Consider the following 18,391-nt stretch of genomic DNA (forward strand, 5'->3'; position numbering starts at 1 on the left):
TGATATGTCTGAGCCTTCTACTCCTTTGTGTTTCTGCAAATCATTTGCAGATATGAGTTTTTTAAAGCAGGTATCCAATACTTAGGGAGTGGAAATAGTAATCATGTTGCTTATAACAACTGCAAACCTTGGGTGGAAAAGAGTTCACGACACTCCATCCTCCAAAACCCTTTAGCAATTCATGCAAATATCTTTCGTAATTCTTGACGGTCGAACCATTTTCCTATTTCCTTTACCCTCGCCCAGTAGGGCAATAGGAGTGCTTAAAACTCTTGCAGCAGCTGACTCTGCTCCATCCTTCTTCCTCTTCCAGCGTTCGGCACCCTTGCCTTTCGCTCTTAAGGTTGATGTCTCCCAATCTAATACCAATGCCCCATTATTTTCAATCTTTGCCTTGTATCATACTGACATGTTTATCAACTCATGAATGGATTTCTCAAACCTATTTAGAGTTCATGATAAAAGGTCGAATGAGGAATGAAGGGACTGAAGGATAACGTCAATGTGCATCTCTTTTTTCAAGATCAACATTGAGCTCCTTGAGCTTTCTCCACAGGGGATAGCATCTCAACCCCATATTTATGTACAGACGACCCTCAGTCATCTTGGCTCCGAAGAATGCCTCCATCATGGCATATCCAATATGCCGGTCCAGTGCTGCATAAGCTTGTTCTATGCGGAGTATTATCGAGCTAACAACGTCCAGCCTGTCATACTGCTCATTGGTCATGGAAGCAAGTATGATCCTGTCGATCTTGCGGGTGTCCTTATGCCTTTTTCCTAACGTCAAATGCTCTTTAGGAGAAGACTGCTTTTCCAAGTCCTATCAAAGTGGCTTATCCATGACATAAGTCAGGTTTCCAAAATCGAGGACAATCCTTAGATTTTGCAGCCAATTAATTTGTTAATATGTTCCATCAATTTAAACAAGTCTCAAAATAATAAAGGTAAGTGAATCTTAGACATATATTCAAAATGTAAAGCAGAAAGTACTAAGCAGATTATAGTAATATTGCGTTCAAATTAAGACTTAGTTTTTTAGTCATTAACCCCTCCCACTATTTCTACAAAAGCCCATCACTCTCAAGTGGGATTTCGAGAAACCATTTTCTAGAGAACTTGGGATCCACAAGCACAATCTACCATGCTCCACTTTTATGATTCACATGGCAAAAGACTCATGGGAGGTATCCAATACCATTCTCATCCCATGAGATTCCCAAGATATTTTGCCTCACATCTTCACAAGATCCCGAGGACTCCAAGCGAATTATGCTACTCAGTGTTATGCCCAACCCATCAACCAAATCACACTTCAACTATCGGTCTCCATGACTTGTGAGATAGGAAAACAGTGAGTGTGTTTCTTTGTTCACAATAACGGTGCAACTTGCCTCTATTCTAAGTATGCCACGACTAGTGAGACCATATTTGGGTAGCGATAGCTTCCTCATCACATTATTATGGATGGAAGGCCTGGACAAATTGAAAATCATTTCGATCCAAGTCTATTACGGGCCTAATATTTACTTATTGTTAGGCTTAATCCATCAATCAAATCACACCTCAATTGTTGCCCCCCACGACTCATGAGATAGAGAAATAATGAGCATGTTCCTTTATCACAATAATGGTACAGCTTGCCTGTATTCCAAATGTCCCATGACTTGTGAGACTACATTTGGGTAGTGATAGCTTTCTCACCATATTATTGCGAATAGAAAGCTAGACAAATCAAAACCATTTTGATCCAAGTCCAATGTGGGCCTAACACTTTAACTTGGTCCAACCAAGTGAGAGTTTGATTGTATATAGACCGAGACCTCATCACATTAGCGTTTTGCATGCATAAATATCAAATATTTAATACATTTAAATATACGCACCGCATGCAATGAAACATAGCATATCCCTATTGGATGATCACGAGCCCAACCTATGCGACCCCCTAAGCCCGTAGTGGGTATATGGCCTATCTAAGGTGATCCTATACTATTACAAAGATAATTACCTATTATCGTTCTAATGGACATTATAACTCCTCCTTTAGACTTCCTTCCACTGTAGGCCTTCTTGTCCATGGGTTTGCTATATTATATAAAATTAAAACCTCACCAAAAAATTATTCTACTCTCATTGCATTGGAAAGAGGCCCTGATCAAAGTCGGGCAGAGGACATAAGTGCGGAAAAAAGTAAGCCTTATTATTCCAAGATATAAAACGAGAGATAGAGCGATAAAATAAGGGACATATGGGCCCACCCAATAAAAATAAAATATTCACAATTGGTCAAGGGTCCGTGATCATCCGATGTCATTCAAGTAACATCCAAGTATAATAATTCTAAATAATCATGCTCAACACATATAACACATTGCATGCATTATACAACAATGATATCCAATTTATATGTAGAAAACACAAGTTTAAGATTGCAACTAAATGGATGACCAAGGCATATGCATCGAATGCACAAATATACACCAAATTAATTAAGTAATATAATTTTAGGAAAAAATCAATTTCATCCTAAAATTAAATCAGCAAATCAATAATTTTCAGAAAATATGCAGAATTCAAAAAATCTAATTTTTCGGACAAACATAGAAAAATGGCCTAGCCGTTCACCGTCAGGCTGCAGCACGCCTAGCTAGCCTTGCACGCTCGCGCGCCTACGCAGAGATCCTATATGGATACCACCTAGGTCCTTCATGGAGCCCATGTGGTGAACCTTTGCCTTTTAATTGGGTGATTTTAAGTCCTTAAGTTTCTTTATGGTCCTGTGAAACCTTATTAGAATTTGGTTTTTGGGGGTGCTTGTCGTCCCCCTAGGCCTCCTAACCCTTATGGGCCATCTCCTGAACTAACCCCTTTAGGGGCACCATGGGCTTGCATTTCTTTCTTTTTTTGGAATATTTAGGCCTCTTTGGGCTGATATATTTTTATGTACATCAATATTTATTTAATTTTTTTAAATATTTTTATTATTTTTTATTTTCAAAATTCAAGGGTGAAATGATTGTTACATTATAAAATAATAGAAAAATATCAATTGACTATCAAAATTATACTAATGGGTAACTTCAAATATCAATTCAGTTATTTGTATTACTCAAATATCAAAGTGATATTAATAAAAAAAATTGGGTACTAAAATAAAATTTACTTATTTTTTAAATTATAAATATAAAAAATAGTGAAATTAAATTCTTTAACTATTTAATGTATTTATTTAGCTTGTGAAGAATGAAAAAAAATAAAAATGAGTTGGAAAGAATAAAATTTTAAATAATAAGAGTGAGATGAGAGAGGAAACGTTAATGGAAAGAAGAGAGAGAGAGAGAGTCGTGGCTTCAATCCCCTACTCCCTAAAATCGCGTTCAGAAGTCGTGCTTCAATTCCAAAATCATTCCAAGTGTCTGTTCGACGACTGTGAGTCAGCCATCAACACCATGTTCCATCACCGGCAACTTCAATCCATCTGCCGCGTCGCCGCCACAAACCCTGGAATCTTGCACTCTATCACCACCGTCTCCTCAATAGGAACCGAATCCCAACTCCTCAATTCCTACACCGTCACACCACCAATCAAACCCTGGCCCCAAAAACTCACCCACAAACGCCTCTGCTCCATCATCACCAACCAGCAAAATCTCGATCTTGCTCTCCAAATTTTCCACTATGCCGGCAATTACCACCCTAATTTTCACCACAGTTACGAGACCTACCACGCCATTATCCACAAGCTCTCCCGCCAGCGCGCATTCGAACCCATATCCTCCCTTTTGAATGAATTGCGAAATTCGCGAATCAAATGCGGCGAAAATTTATTTATCACTCTTATTCGGTACTACGGTATTGCCAGTAGACCGAAAGAGGCGATCAAAATATTCCTTCGAATTAATGATTTTGGTGTTAAAAGGTCAGTTCGTTCATTAAACACTTTACTCAATGCTTTGGTTCAGAATAAGAAGTATGATTCTGTTTACTTTATGTTCAAGAATAGCCAGAAAAGGTTTGAAATTGTGCCCAATGTGTTTACGTGCAATATATTATTAAAAGCTTTGTGTAAAAAGGATGATGTGGAGGGTGCTGTTAAGGTGTTGGATGAAATGCCGGGCATGGGAATGATCCCGAATGTGGTGAGTTACACGACGATTATGGGAGGGTATGTGGATCGAGGAGATATGGTAGGAGCAAAGAGAGTTTTTTATCAGATTCTGGATCGAGGTTGGTTGCCGGATGCCACCACATACACGGTTCTGATGGATGGGTTTTGTAAGCTGGGGCGGTTTGTTGATGCAACTAAAGTGATGGATGAGATGGAGGAGAATGGGGTGGAGCCTAATGATGTTACATACAGTGTCATGATTGAGGCATTATGCAAAGAAAAGAAATCGGGAGAAGCAGTGAATATGGTTAGCGATATGCTTGACAAGAAGTACATTCCAAGCTCAGCATTATGCTGTAGGGTGATAGATGCCTTGTGCAGGGAAGGGAAGGTTGAGGAAGCATGTGAGTTGTGGAAGACGTTGTTGCTGAAGAACTGTACTCCAGACAACACGATATTAAGCACACTGATGCATTGGCTGTGCAAAGAAGGGAAGGTTTGGGAAGCAAGGAAGTTATTTGATGAGTTTGATAGGGGTTCTATTCCTAGTGTTTTGACATATAACACACTTATTGCCGGAATGTGCGACAGTGGGGAGTTGTGTGAGGCTGGGAGGTTGTGGGATGACATGGTAGAAAGGGGATGCCCTCCGAATTCTTTCACTTATAACATGCTGATCAAGGGGTTCTGCAAAGCAGGCCACGCAAAGGAAGGGGTCCGAGTCTTGGAGGAGATGCTGGATAGAGGGTGCTCGCCAAATGAATTCACTTACTCTGTCTTAATTGAAGCACTTTGTGACTCTGGATGTGAAGCAGATATTTCAAATGTGCTCGACATTGCTGCCTCTCATAAACTTGAAATCAATTATGATTCTTGGAGAGTTTTGGTAGAGAAATTTGTCACCAGTCATGCTAATGTATGTCCCAATTTGGATAGAATGTTGTCGGCAAATGCTGCATAGATGTTCCTGTTCAACTGAGTTCAGTTGACTTGAATGCTACCTAGAGGATGGTGATCTTGTTTCCTTCCCGATATAGATTTCTGCAACAACTTTCTCTGCCCATTCAATAACTGATCAAATTTTATAAAGATAATTAACTCCGTGCAATAATTGAAAACATTTCCCAATAGACAAAATATTTCACCTAACCAGACATTTATCCTTTCTCCACTGCACATATACAGTTGGGGTGCTTCTGCTGCTAATATCTTCACTTCTCCATCATCAATGGAGCCCAACAAGCAGGTTTCTCAATTCTCCCTCTATTCTTCTCTCACAGACACCCTCAAACACACACACACTCATACACAAATTATTTCAGTAGAAAAATGCCATGTCATGTTTCTATGTAACTAACATGGTTGTGGGATGGATACAACTGCAGAGGCATAGTCCAGTTGATTCTTCATCAGCTCCGAAACTTGTACTCTACTCTTACTGGCAGAGCTCTTGCTCTTGGCGTGTGCGCTTTGGGTTGAATCTTAAAGGTCCATTATATATCTTCCTTATCATCTGATATTTTTGCTATGCGGCGCCCCTAATTTGTTTTAGATTATAATTTCGATAATTTCTTGTTTATTTTATTTTTTTCCTGATAAAATATAGCTACATTTGATAAAGTGTGGCACTATTTCTGCCTTAGGACTTTCTTATGAGTACAGAGCTGTCAATCTTGCGAAAGGGGAACAGTTCACTTCAGGTGCCTTATTGTGTGTGTATTTTGTAATTTTTGGCCCTTGATTTACAATATATTTTGGTTTTTTCCCGTTTGTTATTTAATGTTCTTGAAAAGTAGATGATTTTATGTTGATCAATACTTAGAGGGCATGATGAATCTTGCGCCAGTAGTTATTATATTCTTGATCCTGAACTGGTGCTTTTGAAGTTGCAATTCTCAGAAACCAGATTAACAAGATTAAACTTGCACAATTACTGGAAATAGAAAACTCGGCATTTTGAGTTGCAAGTTGCTACCTTGCTCTCCTGGATTCGAAGACCTGTTTGTCTTAAGAATTACAGTTTTAAACTATGTTCAAGGATTTGAAACCATACTGTTATGTTTCTGTGGTTGTCTTGCTTTCATGATCTCGATGTCTTATAGTAATTGCGTTTGGCTTGCAGAGTTTGGGAAAGTAAATCCTCTTCGATACGTCCCAGTTTTGGTTGACGGGGATGTAGTTGTTTCAGACTCATATGCAATTCTACTGGTTGAGTACCTTTCTGTTCTGATAAAGTTGTTATGTTCTGTTTGTTTCTCAAATCAAAGATAATGCTGTCTAATAAGATGTGAATTCTTGTTCTTGTCCAGTGTTTAGAAGAGAAGTATCCTCAGAAACCACTTTTACCGGCTGATCCTCAACTAAGAGCAATCAATCTCCAGGTCAGGTTAGAGTTAACTAACCTCGAGAAATGTTCTGCTAATTATCTTCACTTACACTTACAGGACTTGGTTTGGTGTCATTTGAAGTACTCTGTCCCATATTTACGAGTTTGATACTTTTAAATGGATGTTTTTCTTGTTTGCTGGGGCATTCTTATTACGACATTGCATGACAGAATTGAAACGTGTGAAAAAAGAAAAATTTAAGAAAAGAACAAGAGTCAAATGCCAGAATACAGGAACTGTTACATGGTTTGGAGATGTATTATTCCTACTTCCCTGCTTATCCAATTTTTTTCTTAATTGGGTAGAATATCCCTACAACCATCAATTATATATAACTAGGCTCTTGTAAAACATTTGCAATTACTAGTTTGCCCATGAGAGTAACTTGCTCTACAGAAGAGCCAAAATGTAATGTTGGTCAGGCTGCACCGCTCCAACAAACTCGTCCGAGGTGCATGAGTATAAAAAATAATATCATTTCAGAGTGGGATGTTTCAGTTATGGATCGTTCTAGATCATGCCTTAGCTATATAGTTAGCTTTCTTTTGTCAAATTAGTTGAAATGAAAGATTGAACTGCATCCTTTTATGCCATCTTCTCATCATCATAGTAGTCCTTCTGAAAGTACAATTTATCACAGGCTGCTAGTATTGTGTCTTCCAGCATACAGCCTCTTCACATGTTATCGCTGCTGGTCAGTTTTTAATAGATATTTCTGCATTCTGACAATGACATCATAAATGTATCACTTGAGATCTAATGTTTGTTCATCGATGTGGCAGAAGTATGTCGAGGAAAAAGTGGGTCCTGAAGAGCAACAAGCATGGGCACATGTCCATATAGAAAAGGGCTTCCTTGGTGAAGTTCTTCAATGTTTCTTCTCATAAAATTATTTAATTTACTAATTTTCAGCCGCTTTTTCCATTTATTCTTCTATTAGGGTTGCCATTGTTGCATAGGCTGATTTGATAGGCTTTTGAAGTCCATAACATCTACCATTTATCTTCGAGCTACACTTGAGAGTTGAGTGAACTTCCACTAGGAGGATCAGGATATTATGCTGATACCCTTATGACCATTGTCCCATTTGTTTGCATAATTTACACGGACATGCAATGTTAGTGATGCTTTCATTACACTGTCTGGCTATTAGTGTACTGAAAGTATCACTAATCGAGATGTCAGTCTTATCAAACCATGGGACTCATTTCTTGTAATTTGGCCATAGTTGTGGTGTAATTGCAACTCTTCCTATTATAATTCATATGTAACATGCCCTCATTTTCGCAATATGTGATTCTTTTAAGAAGGTAAGACAAGAAGACATGATGATGAAACTATGGATCCATATTGGTTGAGGCTGATGTATAATATAGGACGGCCTGAGAGTTACAATGTGTTTGTTTATTCTGTTTCATAGACTTATATTGCTAATCATGTTAAGCATTTTTTGTCTCCATTCTATACTCTTTGGTTACTGAGGCTTTGAACTCTATCCAGCTCTTGAGAAGCTACTAAAAGATTGTGCCGGCCCATATGCTACAGGAGAAGAAGTTTTTTTGGTAATTTTCTTGCAGTTTCAACCTATTTGACGATGTGATATTAGAATTTTGTTTGAGAACTATGATTTCATGGTCCACTTCTAAGTATCCAAAACACTTAGAAAAATACTTGCAAAAAGATTATTGAACCAACTAACATCCTCGTTTATTCTGACTCATGCAAATATGTTGTAGCTGAAGTAAAAATCCTAGAAACCATGTTTTTTTTTCTTGGGGGAGGGGGGGGGGGGGGTTCACATGGAAACGTGACCTGCTGCTAAACAAAGACGATTTCGACTATCTGCAGGCTGACGTATTCTTGGCCCCTCAAATTGCGGTAGCTACAAAGCGGTTTAATGTCGATATGGTAAATCCTTTCCAGACACTCTCTTATCCATCTTATTCTTTTCATTGTTTTTGTGTTTCATGTTGTATGCTCGACAGCTGAAATATTTATAGTATCTGCTGCTTAATTCAATAATGTAAGAACAAAACTTCTCAAACGGCTATTTCTGCAGTCCAAGTTCCCGACTCTGCGTACGGTATACGAGTCGTGCAATGCATTGCCTGAATTCCAAGCTTCTTTGCCTGATAGACAACCTGATGCTGTGCAGTGAACTTGCGAACTGATACAGAGATGCAAACATAGAAGTTTTTTGCCTTCAGACATCCTATATCTATCAGAGTAAACTTGTATGAAAATTCCTGCTTCAAATTGGCAATGGCAGGTGCTTCCGGAAATGATTGTCATTTAAAGTATGTAGCCTTGAGAAAGTAATCTCCCTGAAATTGTGGATGCAAATATTAAGATAGACTGATTGAGAACTATATGTTTGATTTTTTATATGAAACATATATATTTATTATATATACTAGGAAGTATGGGCTGCGATGCACGAGTATAAATATATTTTATATTTTTAGAGGTAAATATATTATTTACAGTTAGCTGTAAAAATATTAAATTCATAATATTGTTAATGTTTCTGTCATTGAAATATTAGCATATACAATTATATTTTCAAACATTTGTTTGGGATAATTTCACTCATCTTTCCTGAGATTTGGTATAATTCTAAGTAGATCCCCAATGATTTGAGAAATTATATCTAGCAATCTTAAAGTTTGTTTCTGTTTAATAAATAAATACTTTCGTTAGTCAAAATTAATTGAATTTGTTGATATTAACAAAAAATCTGAATGAAATTTGATATTTATCTTTGATTTATTATTAATTTATTATAGGTCAAATAATTTTTTTTGATTAAACTATCCTTATAATGGTGATAATCTATCTCCTTATATGTATTAACTCGTAAAGATATATGTAGATATTTGATCATAAAAAGATTTATTTAGCCTGCAGTAAATCAATAATAAGTCAATTAGGAGGTAAATATAACTTTTTCCCCTATTTCTTTGTAATATTAGCTAATTCGGCAAATTTTGACTAATTGAGGGATTTATTTGTTTGATGGAATCAAATTTCAGGGTTGCTAGGTGTAATTTTTTAAACTAAGAGAAGTCTATGTGTAGTTACACCAAACTCATGAGTAGAAAGTGTAATTATCTCTAATTATTTTAATTGATAAGGAAATTATTTACTTCTATTATTTGCAAATCACTTTCTAATTTAATTGGTACGATTAAATAAAAAAGATATTCCCCAAAATTGAAATTTTACATTTTGAATTCACTAATAATTATATTTCATTTCTTGTATTAAATCAAATAAAAACAATAATATTAACAAATTGAATATTAAAATGAAATTGAATAGTCAAATTTCATATTTTGGATTGTTTTTATAAGAAATTTTAGTTTAATTTATGAACTATTATATTTTAAATGTTATTTATTTTTAATTTTATTAACATTGAATGATTTCAAATTAATAATTTACTTACTTTTGTTAATAAAAAATGTCATTTAATTGAAGTATGCTAATTATATTTCAATATAAACTTTTAAATATTGTCAAAGTGTTGGGCATATGTTTTATTAACTTTTAAATTTTGAAATATTAATGCATAATTTTTTTTTATCTTTATATTGCAATTTTTTATACTATTGCTACTTCATTTTGAAATATTTTAGGAAATTTATAGATTGGGTACTATTTATTTTTTTTTATAAGTCAATTTAAAGAAATAACTACGAAGTAAAAGAATAAAAAAAAATTATGAACATCTCATCTATATATATAATATAGTTCAATGAAAATTTTAATCTATTATAACAATTGAAATATTTTATTTGTGAAGAATGCAGTTATACAATTAAAATTTATTCTCCAATTAACATGTTAATGTGCCATTCTTTTATATATAAAAAAAACACTTATAAATATTATTTTGGGATAATTACATCCCCTTCTTCTGAGGTTTGGTGTAGTTGCACTTAGATCCTTTATGAATTGAGAAAATTACATCTAACATCTTTGAGATTTATTTTCTGTAAACAAATAAGTTCCTGAGTTGGTCAAAATTTACTGAATTTGTTATTATTAACAAAAAAATTGAATGAAAACTGATATTTACGTTGATTCACTTATTACCAACTTATTGCAAATCAAATATTTTTTTTTCAACTTAAACTACCCTTATAACGATGAAGATACACCTCCTAACATACATGAACGTTGAGACATATGAGGAAAATTCGGTGATAAAAAGATTTATGTGACACACAATAAGTAATAAGTCAATCATGGTAGATATAATTTTTTTATTAACATCAGCAAATTCGATGAATTTTAGCTAATAAATGAACATATTTGTTAGACGACAGCAAACCTCAGAAATGACAAGTAATCTCCCAAATCATAAAAAATTTAACTGTAATTACCTAAACTTTGGGGAGGGGAGCGAAGTTATCCCTATTATTTTTTGGTAGTTGTTCACTAATTTATCAACATATTGCGTATTTTGTAATATATTATGCAACGTTCTATTTCTCATTTTGTTACTTTTTATCAATATATTTTATTTTAATTTTTTTATGACTCATGATGTTATATTAATTGTTAGTTATTTTTTATAAAAATTAAATTTAAATTGACTAAACTCTTTTAAAACATCAAAATAATTATATATATTTTACTGCTCTATAAAATAAGGTTTTAAATTTAATTATTTATTATATTATTATTTACACTCCTCTTCAATATCAATGTCTTGAGATATGGTGAATAAAGTCGGTAAAAAGTGCAAGAACATATGATAATGTACTTGTAGAGTGCTTAGAGAATGTTTAAAGAATATTTAAAAAGTATTTAGAGAGTGAGAGAGATGATTTAAAGAGTAAGAGATGTGTGAGAGACGTTAGAGGATCTCATGAAGGTGTTTGGAAGTGCCCTGAGCATGAAAAAGTAAACTTGTAATTATAGGGGGGGTGCCCTCTTCCGATAGAACTGCACGTTTCCTCCATTTCCGGAAAAGTGGATGAATGTTGTTTGAATAAGTCATAATTTGATCTTATCTTCTACTAGAAGTGCTTTTAAATCCTATCTCCGAGTTTTGGGGAATTTTTCATCAGCAAGGACTCCTAACCGTCCAAGCTGCCAAGGAGTCCAGAGCTTTGGTGGCACCTTCCTTGTCTATGAGGAATCTCAGCCGCCAAGGGGATCCTCCTAGGGCTGATGTCTTCCAACGTGGCTATTGACGAGATGCCACGTAGGGAAGTAGGCTGTCATGTGTGTGGGCCTTTGGGCCGAATATTTGTCGGGCTTTGATCATGGTCCGAGTAGGGGGATGTCTTCAGCCTCCTCCTTTTTCCAATCTATTTTTTAGGGGGCACCCGGCAAGAACGCCCTCCTGTCTGCTTTCTAGGGGGCACCTGCCAAGACCACCCGTCTGTCTACTTTATAAGGGGCACCTGCCAAGACCGCCTATCAAGTGTTTTTTGACATTTCATTATTCGAGCCTCTCATGACTTGGACCTACTAAGATGCTACAGGCCTCTCGTTTCTTTCTTCTTTTTAAATCGTTTGAGCCACTTTAGGTTAATTTATTTTTATGCACATCAAGTAATACCTAAACAAAATATCTTAAATATTAATATAAAAAAAACATATCATATTTAGACAAACTTGTTTCTTGAAAGGCTTAACTTTCCAAGCTTAATATAAGGGGAAAAAAACTTATTACTATTTACAATATAATTAAGGCAAATTATAGGCACCTTACATGAGATTTGATAAAATTATAAATATTTTATTGTTATTTGAAGTATTATAAATACCTTCTTAATTTTAACGTCTGTCGAATAACGAGCTTATTTCGTTAATTTTCATTAGATTTCAATCTAATTTTTATGGTTAATCGATCAAAATATCTTTTTGAATTATCTATTATAATTTTATATATTCTTTAAAATTTTTAAAAATATTTTTATGAACTAATATATTCTATAAATTATTTATTTTATTCACCCTTAAGTTTAAAAAAAAAATTCAAATGTTTTCATTAAAAAAATCAATAAGATTAAAATAATAATTTTTACCTAACAATCTAGAAATTATATAAATATTTTTAATTTTAAAAAAAATCACAAATTTTTTAAATACTAAAAAGTATTTATTATTAATTTTCCCTATAATTAATTGATTGGTCAACTAAAAACATTTTCCAACAAACAAAACGATTCAGCTAAGCAGACATTTATCCTTCTTCCCCTGCACACAGTTGATGCTTCTCCATCATCCATGGAGCAGGTTTCTCAATTCTCACTCTACTCCTCTCTCTCTCTCTCACACACACACACACACACACACACACACACAGAGAGAGAGAGAGAGGAGGGAATTATTTCAGTAGAATAATGACATGTAATGTTTCTGTGTAATTTTTAACATGGGGTTGTTGGATGTGTACAAACTGCAGATGCATAGCTGCCCAGTTGATTCTTCGTCAGCTCCAAAGCTTGTTCTCTACTCTTACTGGCAGAGTTCTTGTTCTTGGCGTGTGCGTTTTGCCTTGAATCTTAAAGGTCCACTATATATCTTCCTTGTTATTTCATATTTTATTGGTATGCGGTGCCCCTAAATTGTTTTAGATTATAATTTCAAGAATTTCTTGTTTGCTTTATTTTTAGTTCAGATAGAATTGGCTATATTTGATAAAGTGTGGCTCTTTTTCTGGGTGCTTAGGACTTTCTTATGAGTACAGAGCTGTCAATCTTGCAAAAGGAGAGCAGTTCACTTCAGGTGCATTATTGCGGGTGTATTTTGTAATTCCAGGCCCTTAATTTTCAAAATTCAGCTCTTTTTTGTTTTTCTCGTTTATGATTTTGATGTTCTTGAAAAAAGTAGATGATTTTGTGTCGATCAATACTTAGAGGCCATGATGAATTTTGCCCCATTGTTATATTCTTGATCCTCAACTGGTGTTTCCGAAGTGGTAATACTCAGAAACCTGATCAACAGGAATGAACTTGTACAATTACTTGAACCTGCTATCTTGCTCTCCTTTAATTGGAAGACCTGTTTGTCTTAAGAACGGCAGTTTTAACTATGTTCGAGGATTTGAAACCATACTGTTATGCTTCTGTGGTTGTCTTGCTTTCAATGATCTTGATGTCTTTAGAAATTGCATTTGGCTTGCAGAGTTTGGGAGATTAAATCCCCTTCACTACGTCCCAGTTTTGGTTGACGGGGATGTAGTTGTTTCAGACTCTTATGCAATTCTACTGGTTGAGTACTTTTCTGTTCCGACATAAAGTTGTTATCTTCCTTTTGTTTCTCAAATCAAAGACAAATGCCACTAATAAGATGTGAATTCTTCTTGTTCTTGCTTAGTATTTAGAGGAGAAGTATCCACAGAAAGCACTTTTACCTGCTGATCCTCAACTAAGAGCAATCAATCTCCAGGTCAGTTTTGTACAGGGGTATGCTAAGAGTTAACTACCTCGAGAAATGTTCTGCGGATTATCTTCAGTTACAGGACTTGTTTTGTCCCATATTTATGAGTTTGATATCTTGCATGGATGTTTTTCTCATTCCTTGGGGCATTCTAGTTACGGAATTGCATGATAGATTTGCAAAATTTGAAATAAAATTAAAAAAAAAGAAAAAAGGAAGAAGAATCAAACGCAAGAATACATGAATTCTTACGTGGTTTGGAGATGAACTTTTCCTACATTCGCAGCTGATCTAATTTTTCTTACTAGGGTAGAATATCCCTACAATCATCAACCATATATAACTAGACGCCCATGCTTACTAATTTGGCCCTGACAGTCAAGTGCTTTACAAAAGAGCCAAAACGTAATGTTGGTCACGCTGCACACTCCAACAATCCTATGTAAGGAATATAATATCATTTCAGAAGGGGACGATTCACTTATGGCTCGTTTTATATCATGCCTTACCTCTATAGCTAGCTCTCTTTTATCAAATTAAATCATATGAAAAATTGAACTGCATCTTCCTTTTCCATCTGTCATGATCATAGCTGTTCTTCTGAAAGTACAATTTGTCACAGGCTGCAAGTATTGTGTCTTCCAGCATACAGCCTCTTCACATGTTATCGCTGCTGGTCTGTTTTCAATAGATATTGTTGCAATCTGACAATGACATCAGAAATGTATCACCTGATATCTAATGTTGTTCATCAACGTGGCAGAAGTATATCGAGGAAACGGTGGGCCCTGAAGAACCTCAAGCATGGGCACATGTCCATATAGAAAAGGGCTTACTTGGTGAAGTTCTTCAATCTTCCTTCCCATAAAATTATATAATTTACTAATTCTCCGCCTCTTTTTCCATTTATATTCTTCTGTAACTAATGGGAAAAAAGTGAGGTTTGAGATCTAAACACGTCAACTCTTGCACAAACTAAAAATTAGTCTTTTTCTCTTCAATTCCTTCTTTTCCCAAAAGTCCCCTTTACAATGAAATTAGGGGGTATTTATACTATGCTAGCAATCAATGAGAGGGGGTGTAAAATGAATTCTACCCCCTTACCTACCACTAATTTGTGGGTACAATTTACTTGTAAGGTTTAATCTAGTAATTACAAAATAATCTAAATTGTACAGCCCTAATCTTTTGTTGCCGCTTATGGAAAGGATTTAACTTTCCTCTTGAACCACTATTTGATTTATCTTCTTGTCTCCATCAATTATGGTTTCCGTTGTTGCATAGGTTCATTTGATAGGCTTTTGAAGCCCATTACATCTTATCTGAGAATTGAGTGAACTTCCACTAGTTGAGTTGGGACAATTACGCTGACAACCCTGTGATTATTGTCTAATTACAGACACTACCCCTTCTTTGAATAATTACACTGCCAGTGTTAGTGATGCTTTCATTACACTGATGGGGTATTAGTGTACCGAAAGTATCACTAATAGGGATGTCAGTATGATCAAAGAACGGGACTGATTTTTGTAATTTGACCATAGTTGCAGATGTGTAAATGCAACTATCCTGTAATAATTCATATGTTAGAAGTCTTCATTTTCCTAATTTAAAATTCTTTTAAGGAGGTAAGACAAGAAGACATATGAGATGAAACTACGGATCCTTATTTAGTGAAGGCTGATGTGGAGAATAGAACAGCTTGGACAGTTGCTATCATGCTATGTGTTTATTCTGTTTTTCATAGACTTATATTGCTAACATGTTAAGCATTTTTGCCTCCATTAATTAAACTCTTTCATTACTGAAAAGGGCTCTGAACTCTATCCAGCTCTTGAGAAGCTACTAAACAATTGTGCCGGCCCATATGCTACAGGAGAAGAAGTTTGTATGGTAATTTTCTTCCACTTTCAACCTATTTGACGACGTGATATTACAATTTTGTTTGAGAACTATGATTTCATGGTCCACTTTCTAAGTATCCAAAACACTTAGAAAAATACTTGTACGAAGTTTATTGAACCATCTTTGTTTATTCTGACTCATGCAAATATGTTGTAGCTGAAGTAACAATCCTAGAAACCATGTTCTTTTTTTCTGGGGGGCAGGGGGCGTCGAATATCAGTGACTAATGCTAAACGAAGACGATTTCGGCTATCTGCAGGCTGACGTATTCTTGGCCCCTCAAATTGCAGTAGCTACAAAGCGGTTTAATGTCGATATGGTAAATCCTTTCCAGACACTCTCCTAAGTTTTCTTAACCATATTATTCTTTTCACCATTTTTGTGTTTCATGTTGTATGCTTGACAACCGAAACATTTGTAGTATCTGCTGCTTAATTCAATAATGTAAGAACAAAACTTCTCAAATGGCTATTTCTGCAGTCCAAGTTCCCGATTCTGCGTATGGTATACGAGTCGTGCAATGCATTGCCTGAATTCCAAGCTTCTTTGCCTGACAGACAACCTGATGCTGTGCAGTGAACTTGCTGAATTAATACAGATATGGAAACATAGAAGTTTGCCTTCAGACATCCTATAACTATCAGAGTAAACTTATATGAAAATTCCAGCTTCAAATTGGCAACTGCAGCTGCAATTCTGGAAATGATTGCCATTTATAGTTAGTAGACTAAGAAAGAATTGTAATCTCCATGAAACTGTAGATGCAATAATTAAGTAAAGAAGATAGAAACATACAAAATACACACACACACACATATATATATTATATGGGAAGCCAACGCAGAACGATGAATGCATTATATATGTATACATGACAAGTACATGAATGTAGGAGATGTAATTGTTAGTTTGTCATGGTTAGATTTATTTCGGGTAGAAGTTTTTCCACATTTTATAATCTTGATCGTCTCATGCATATAGAAAAGTTTAGTGTGTCGATATAATTTACTTTAGGGGTGCCCAGTTTCATGGGTTGGAATTATAATTTCGGATAAATTACAACGATTTCTCCCAAGATTTGGTATAATTACGAACATTCTCTTATTATTTGAAAAATTACCAGCACCCTCTTGATTCTAATTAATGGACGTCTTACAATTAGTCCAATCTGTTAGGTTTTCATTTGTTTTTTGTCGTGACTGATCAAAATGCCCTCGTGGACTAAGAACTATAATTTTATTTATTTTTAGAAAATTTCAATTTTAATGGACTAAATGGATAATATTTTTTTAATAATTTTTCAAAATTTTCCATCCACCCTGGATCAATTTTTTTATAAATTCTTATTTTCTTTTGAAAAAAATACAGTATAGACAAAGTTGACAATTTATATCTCCATTTAAAAATACATAATTTTACCAAATATAAGAAGGGTATTTGTAATTTTTCAAATAATAAGGGATTATTCATAATTATGTCAAATCTCAAAACAGGTAATTATAATTTACCTTATAAATTTACCAAAAAATAAATAAATAAATATTTGTGTGATTAGATTTAACGCCAAAAAATTCAAACATAATTTACTCAAAAACTTAAGTGGAGCTCATATATACAATTGGACATGAATTAATGAGTCAATTACGTGTTGTTTGGTGTCCAAAAAGAATCAAATTTAATTTTAATCTCACCTACTTGCATTTATCTAATTCTTTATTTCACATCCAATGCCATATAATAACATTTCTTGTTTTTGTGATATATACCAATTATTATTGAGAAAACAAAAACATCAACTTCCATAGGGGTACAGACATTGATCTCAAAATCACACCAACTCCCATGTAATCTTTTTAGACTCATGAAGAATGACAAATCATATCATCTCTTAAATATTAAGAATACAAAAAAAAATATATGTATTGAAGATATCCGACAATGGATACTTAGTTTTGATTTATCTCCTTTTATTAGTATTTATACACTTTTTCATTTATAGTGAATGTTTTGGCCTATCGAGGTGACTGCCTAGTCTTTCATGTTGTATTGTACTGATGTACTACCATTTATTTAATGAAATTTATATTTGTCGGAAAAAAAAATGTAAATAGACTAAGATGGTGTTTGGTATGTATATATATATATATATATATATATATATATATTTAAACGAGCTTGAAAGAGAAAAAATAAAATGTCAGACGCTTATAAGAGGTGTTTGGTTAAGCCTTTTTGAAATATTTTATACGCTCATATATATATATCTTATAAGATGTTTTAAGAACTTAAAGATGTTTAATCTTATTCTAAAAACGAGTTTTTAGAGTGTTTGGATGAATAAGATACATTAGCTTATAAGACGTTAGAGTGTTTGGCAGAATGAACTTTTCATACTGCAGTAATGATCGAAAAAATCCATCAAACTATTAGAATTTAAAATTACATAAATAGATAATTTTGCTTTGGAGGAAAAAATCTCAGTTATCTGAAAGATGAAAATGAAACACTGTCAAAATTTTGAGTGTGTTTTTGTTTATTGGATATTAAAATTAAAGAGCTTATGAAAAATTATCAAAAAAAAAGTTAG

At 34.3% G+C, this 18,391-nt stretch overlaps 3 protein-coding genes across 8 annotated transcripts; all 3 read left to right on the forward strand.

Moving 5' to 3' along the window:
• Positions 1 to 3,348: 3,348 nt before the first annotated feature.
• On the forward strand, positions 3,349 to 5,145 carry LOC148784983 (Pentatricopeptide repeat (PPR-like) superfamily protein). The gene has a single exon (XM_088875738.1). The coding sequence runs from the start codon at positions 3,453 to 3,455 to the stop codon at positions 5,070 to 5,072; it is 1,620 nt and encodes a 539-aa protein (XP_088731864.1). The 5' UTR covers positions 3,349 to 3,452; the 3' UTR covers positions 5,073 to 5,145.
• Positions 3,788 to 8,907, forward strand: LOC105173230 (glutathione S-transferase zeta class). Of its 3 annotated transcripts, none has more exons than XM_011094912.3 (11): positions 3,788 to 3,922; positions 5,297 to 5,357; positions 5,497 to 5,599; positions 5,755 to 5,811; positions 6,234 to 6,319; positions 6,421 to 6,492; positions 7,139 to 7,192; positions 7,281 to 7,356; positions 7,999 to 8,060; positions 8,347 to 8,406; positions 8,558 to 8,907. In XM_011094912.3, the coding sequence occupies exons 2-11, from the start codon at positions 5,340 to 5,342 to the stop codon at positions 8,654 to 8,656; spliced, it is 687 nt and encodes a 228-aa protein (XP_011093214.3). In that variant the 5' UTR covers positions 3,788 to 3,922; positions 5,297 to 5,339; the 3' UTR covers positions 8,657 to 8,907. The 3 variants fall into 3 exon arrangements, with proteins under 3 accessions (XP_011093214.3, XP_088731865.1, XP_088731866.1); XM_088875739.1 differs by lacking the exon at positions 3,788 to 3,922 and adding an exon at positions 4,982 to 5,122; XM_088875740.1 differs by lacking the exons at positions 3,788 to 3,922; positions 5,755 to 5,811 and adding an exon at positions 4,982 to 5,122.
• A 3,805-nt stretch (positions 8,908 to 12,712) lies between these two features.
• Positions 12,713 to 16,731, forward strand: LOC105173232 (glutathione S-transferase zeta class). Of its 4 annotated transcripts, XM_011094914.3 has the most exons (10): positions 12,713 to 12,753; positions 12,923 to 13,028; positions 13,189 to 13,245; positions 13,645 to 13,730; positions 13,837 to 13,908; positions 14,522 to 14,575; positions 14,663 to 14,738; positions 15,731 to 15,792; positions 16,064 to 16,123; positions 16,285 to 16,731. In XM_011094914.3, the coding sequence occupies exons 1-10, from the start codon at positions 12,745 to 12,747 to the stop codon at positions 16,381 to 16,383; spliced, it is 681 nt and encodes a 226-aa protein (XP_011093216.1). In that variant the 5' UTR covers positions 12,713 to 12,744; the 3' UTR covers positions 16,384 to 16,731. The 4 variants fall into 4 exon arrangements, 3 of the variants coding, with proteins under 3 accessions (XP_011093216.1, XP_088731862.1, XP_088731863.1); XR_016062872.1 differs by lacking the exons at positions 12,713 to 12,753; positions 12,923 to 13,028; positions 13,189 to 13,245 and having other exon boundaries at positions 13,288 to 13,730; positions 16,008 to 16,123; positions 16,285 to 16,306; XM_088875736.1 differs by lacking the exons at positions 12,713 to 12,753; positions 12,923 to 13,028; positions 13,189 to 13,245 and having other exon boundaries at positions 13,288 to 13,730.
• Positions 16,732 to 18,391: the final 1,660 nt, after the last annotated feature.

Source organism: Sesamum indicum, linkage group LG11, assembly GCF_026168435.1.
Source record: "Sesamum indicum cultivar Baizhima isolate 11 linkage group LG11, ASM2616843v1, whole genome shotgun sequence".
NCBI lineage: Eukaryota > Viridiplantae > Streptophyta > Magnoliopsida > Lamiales > Pedaliaceae > Sesamum > Sesamum indicum.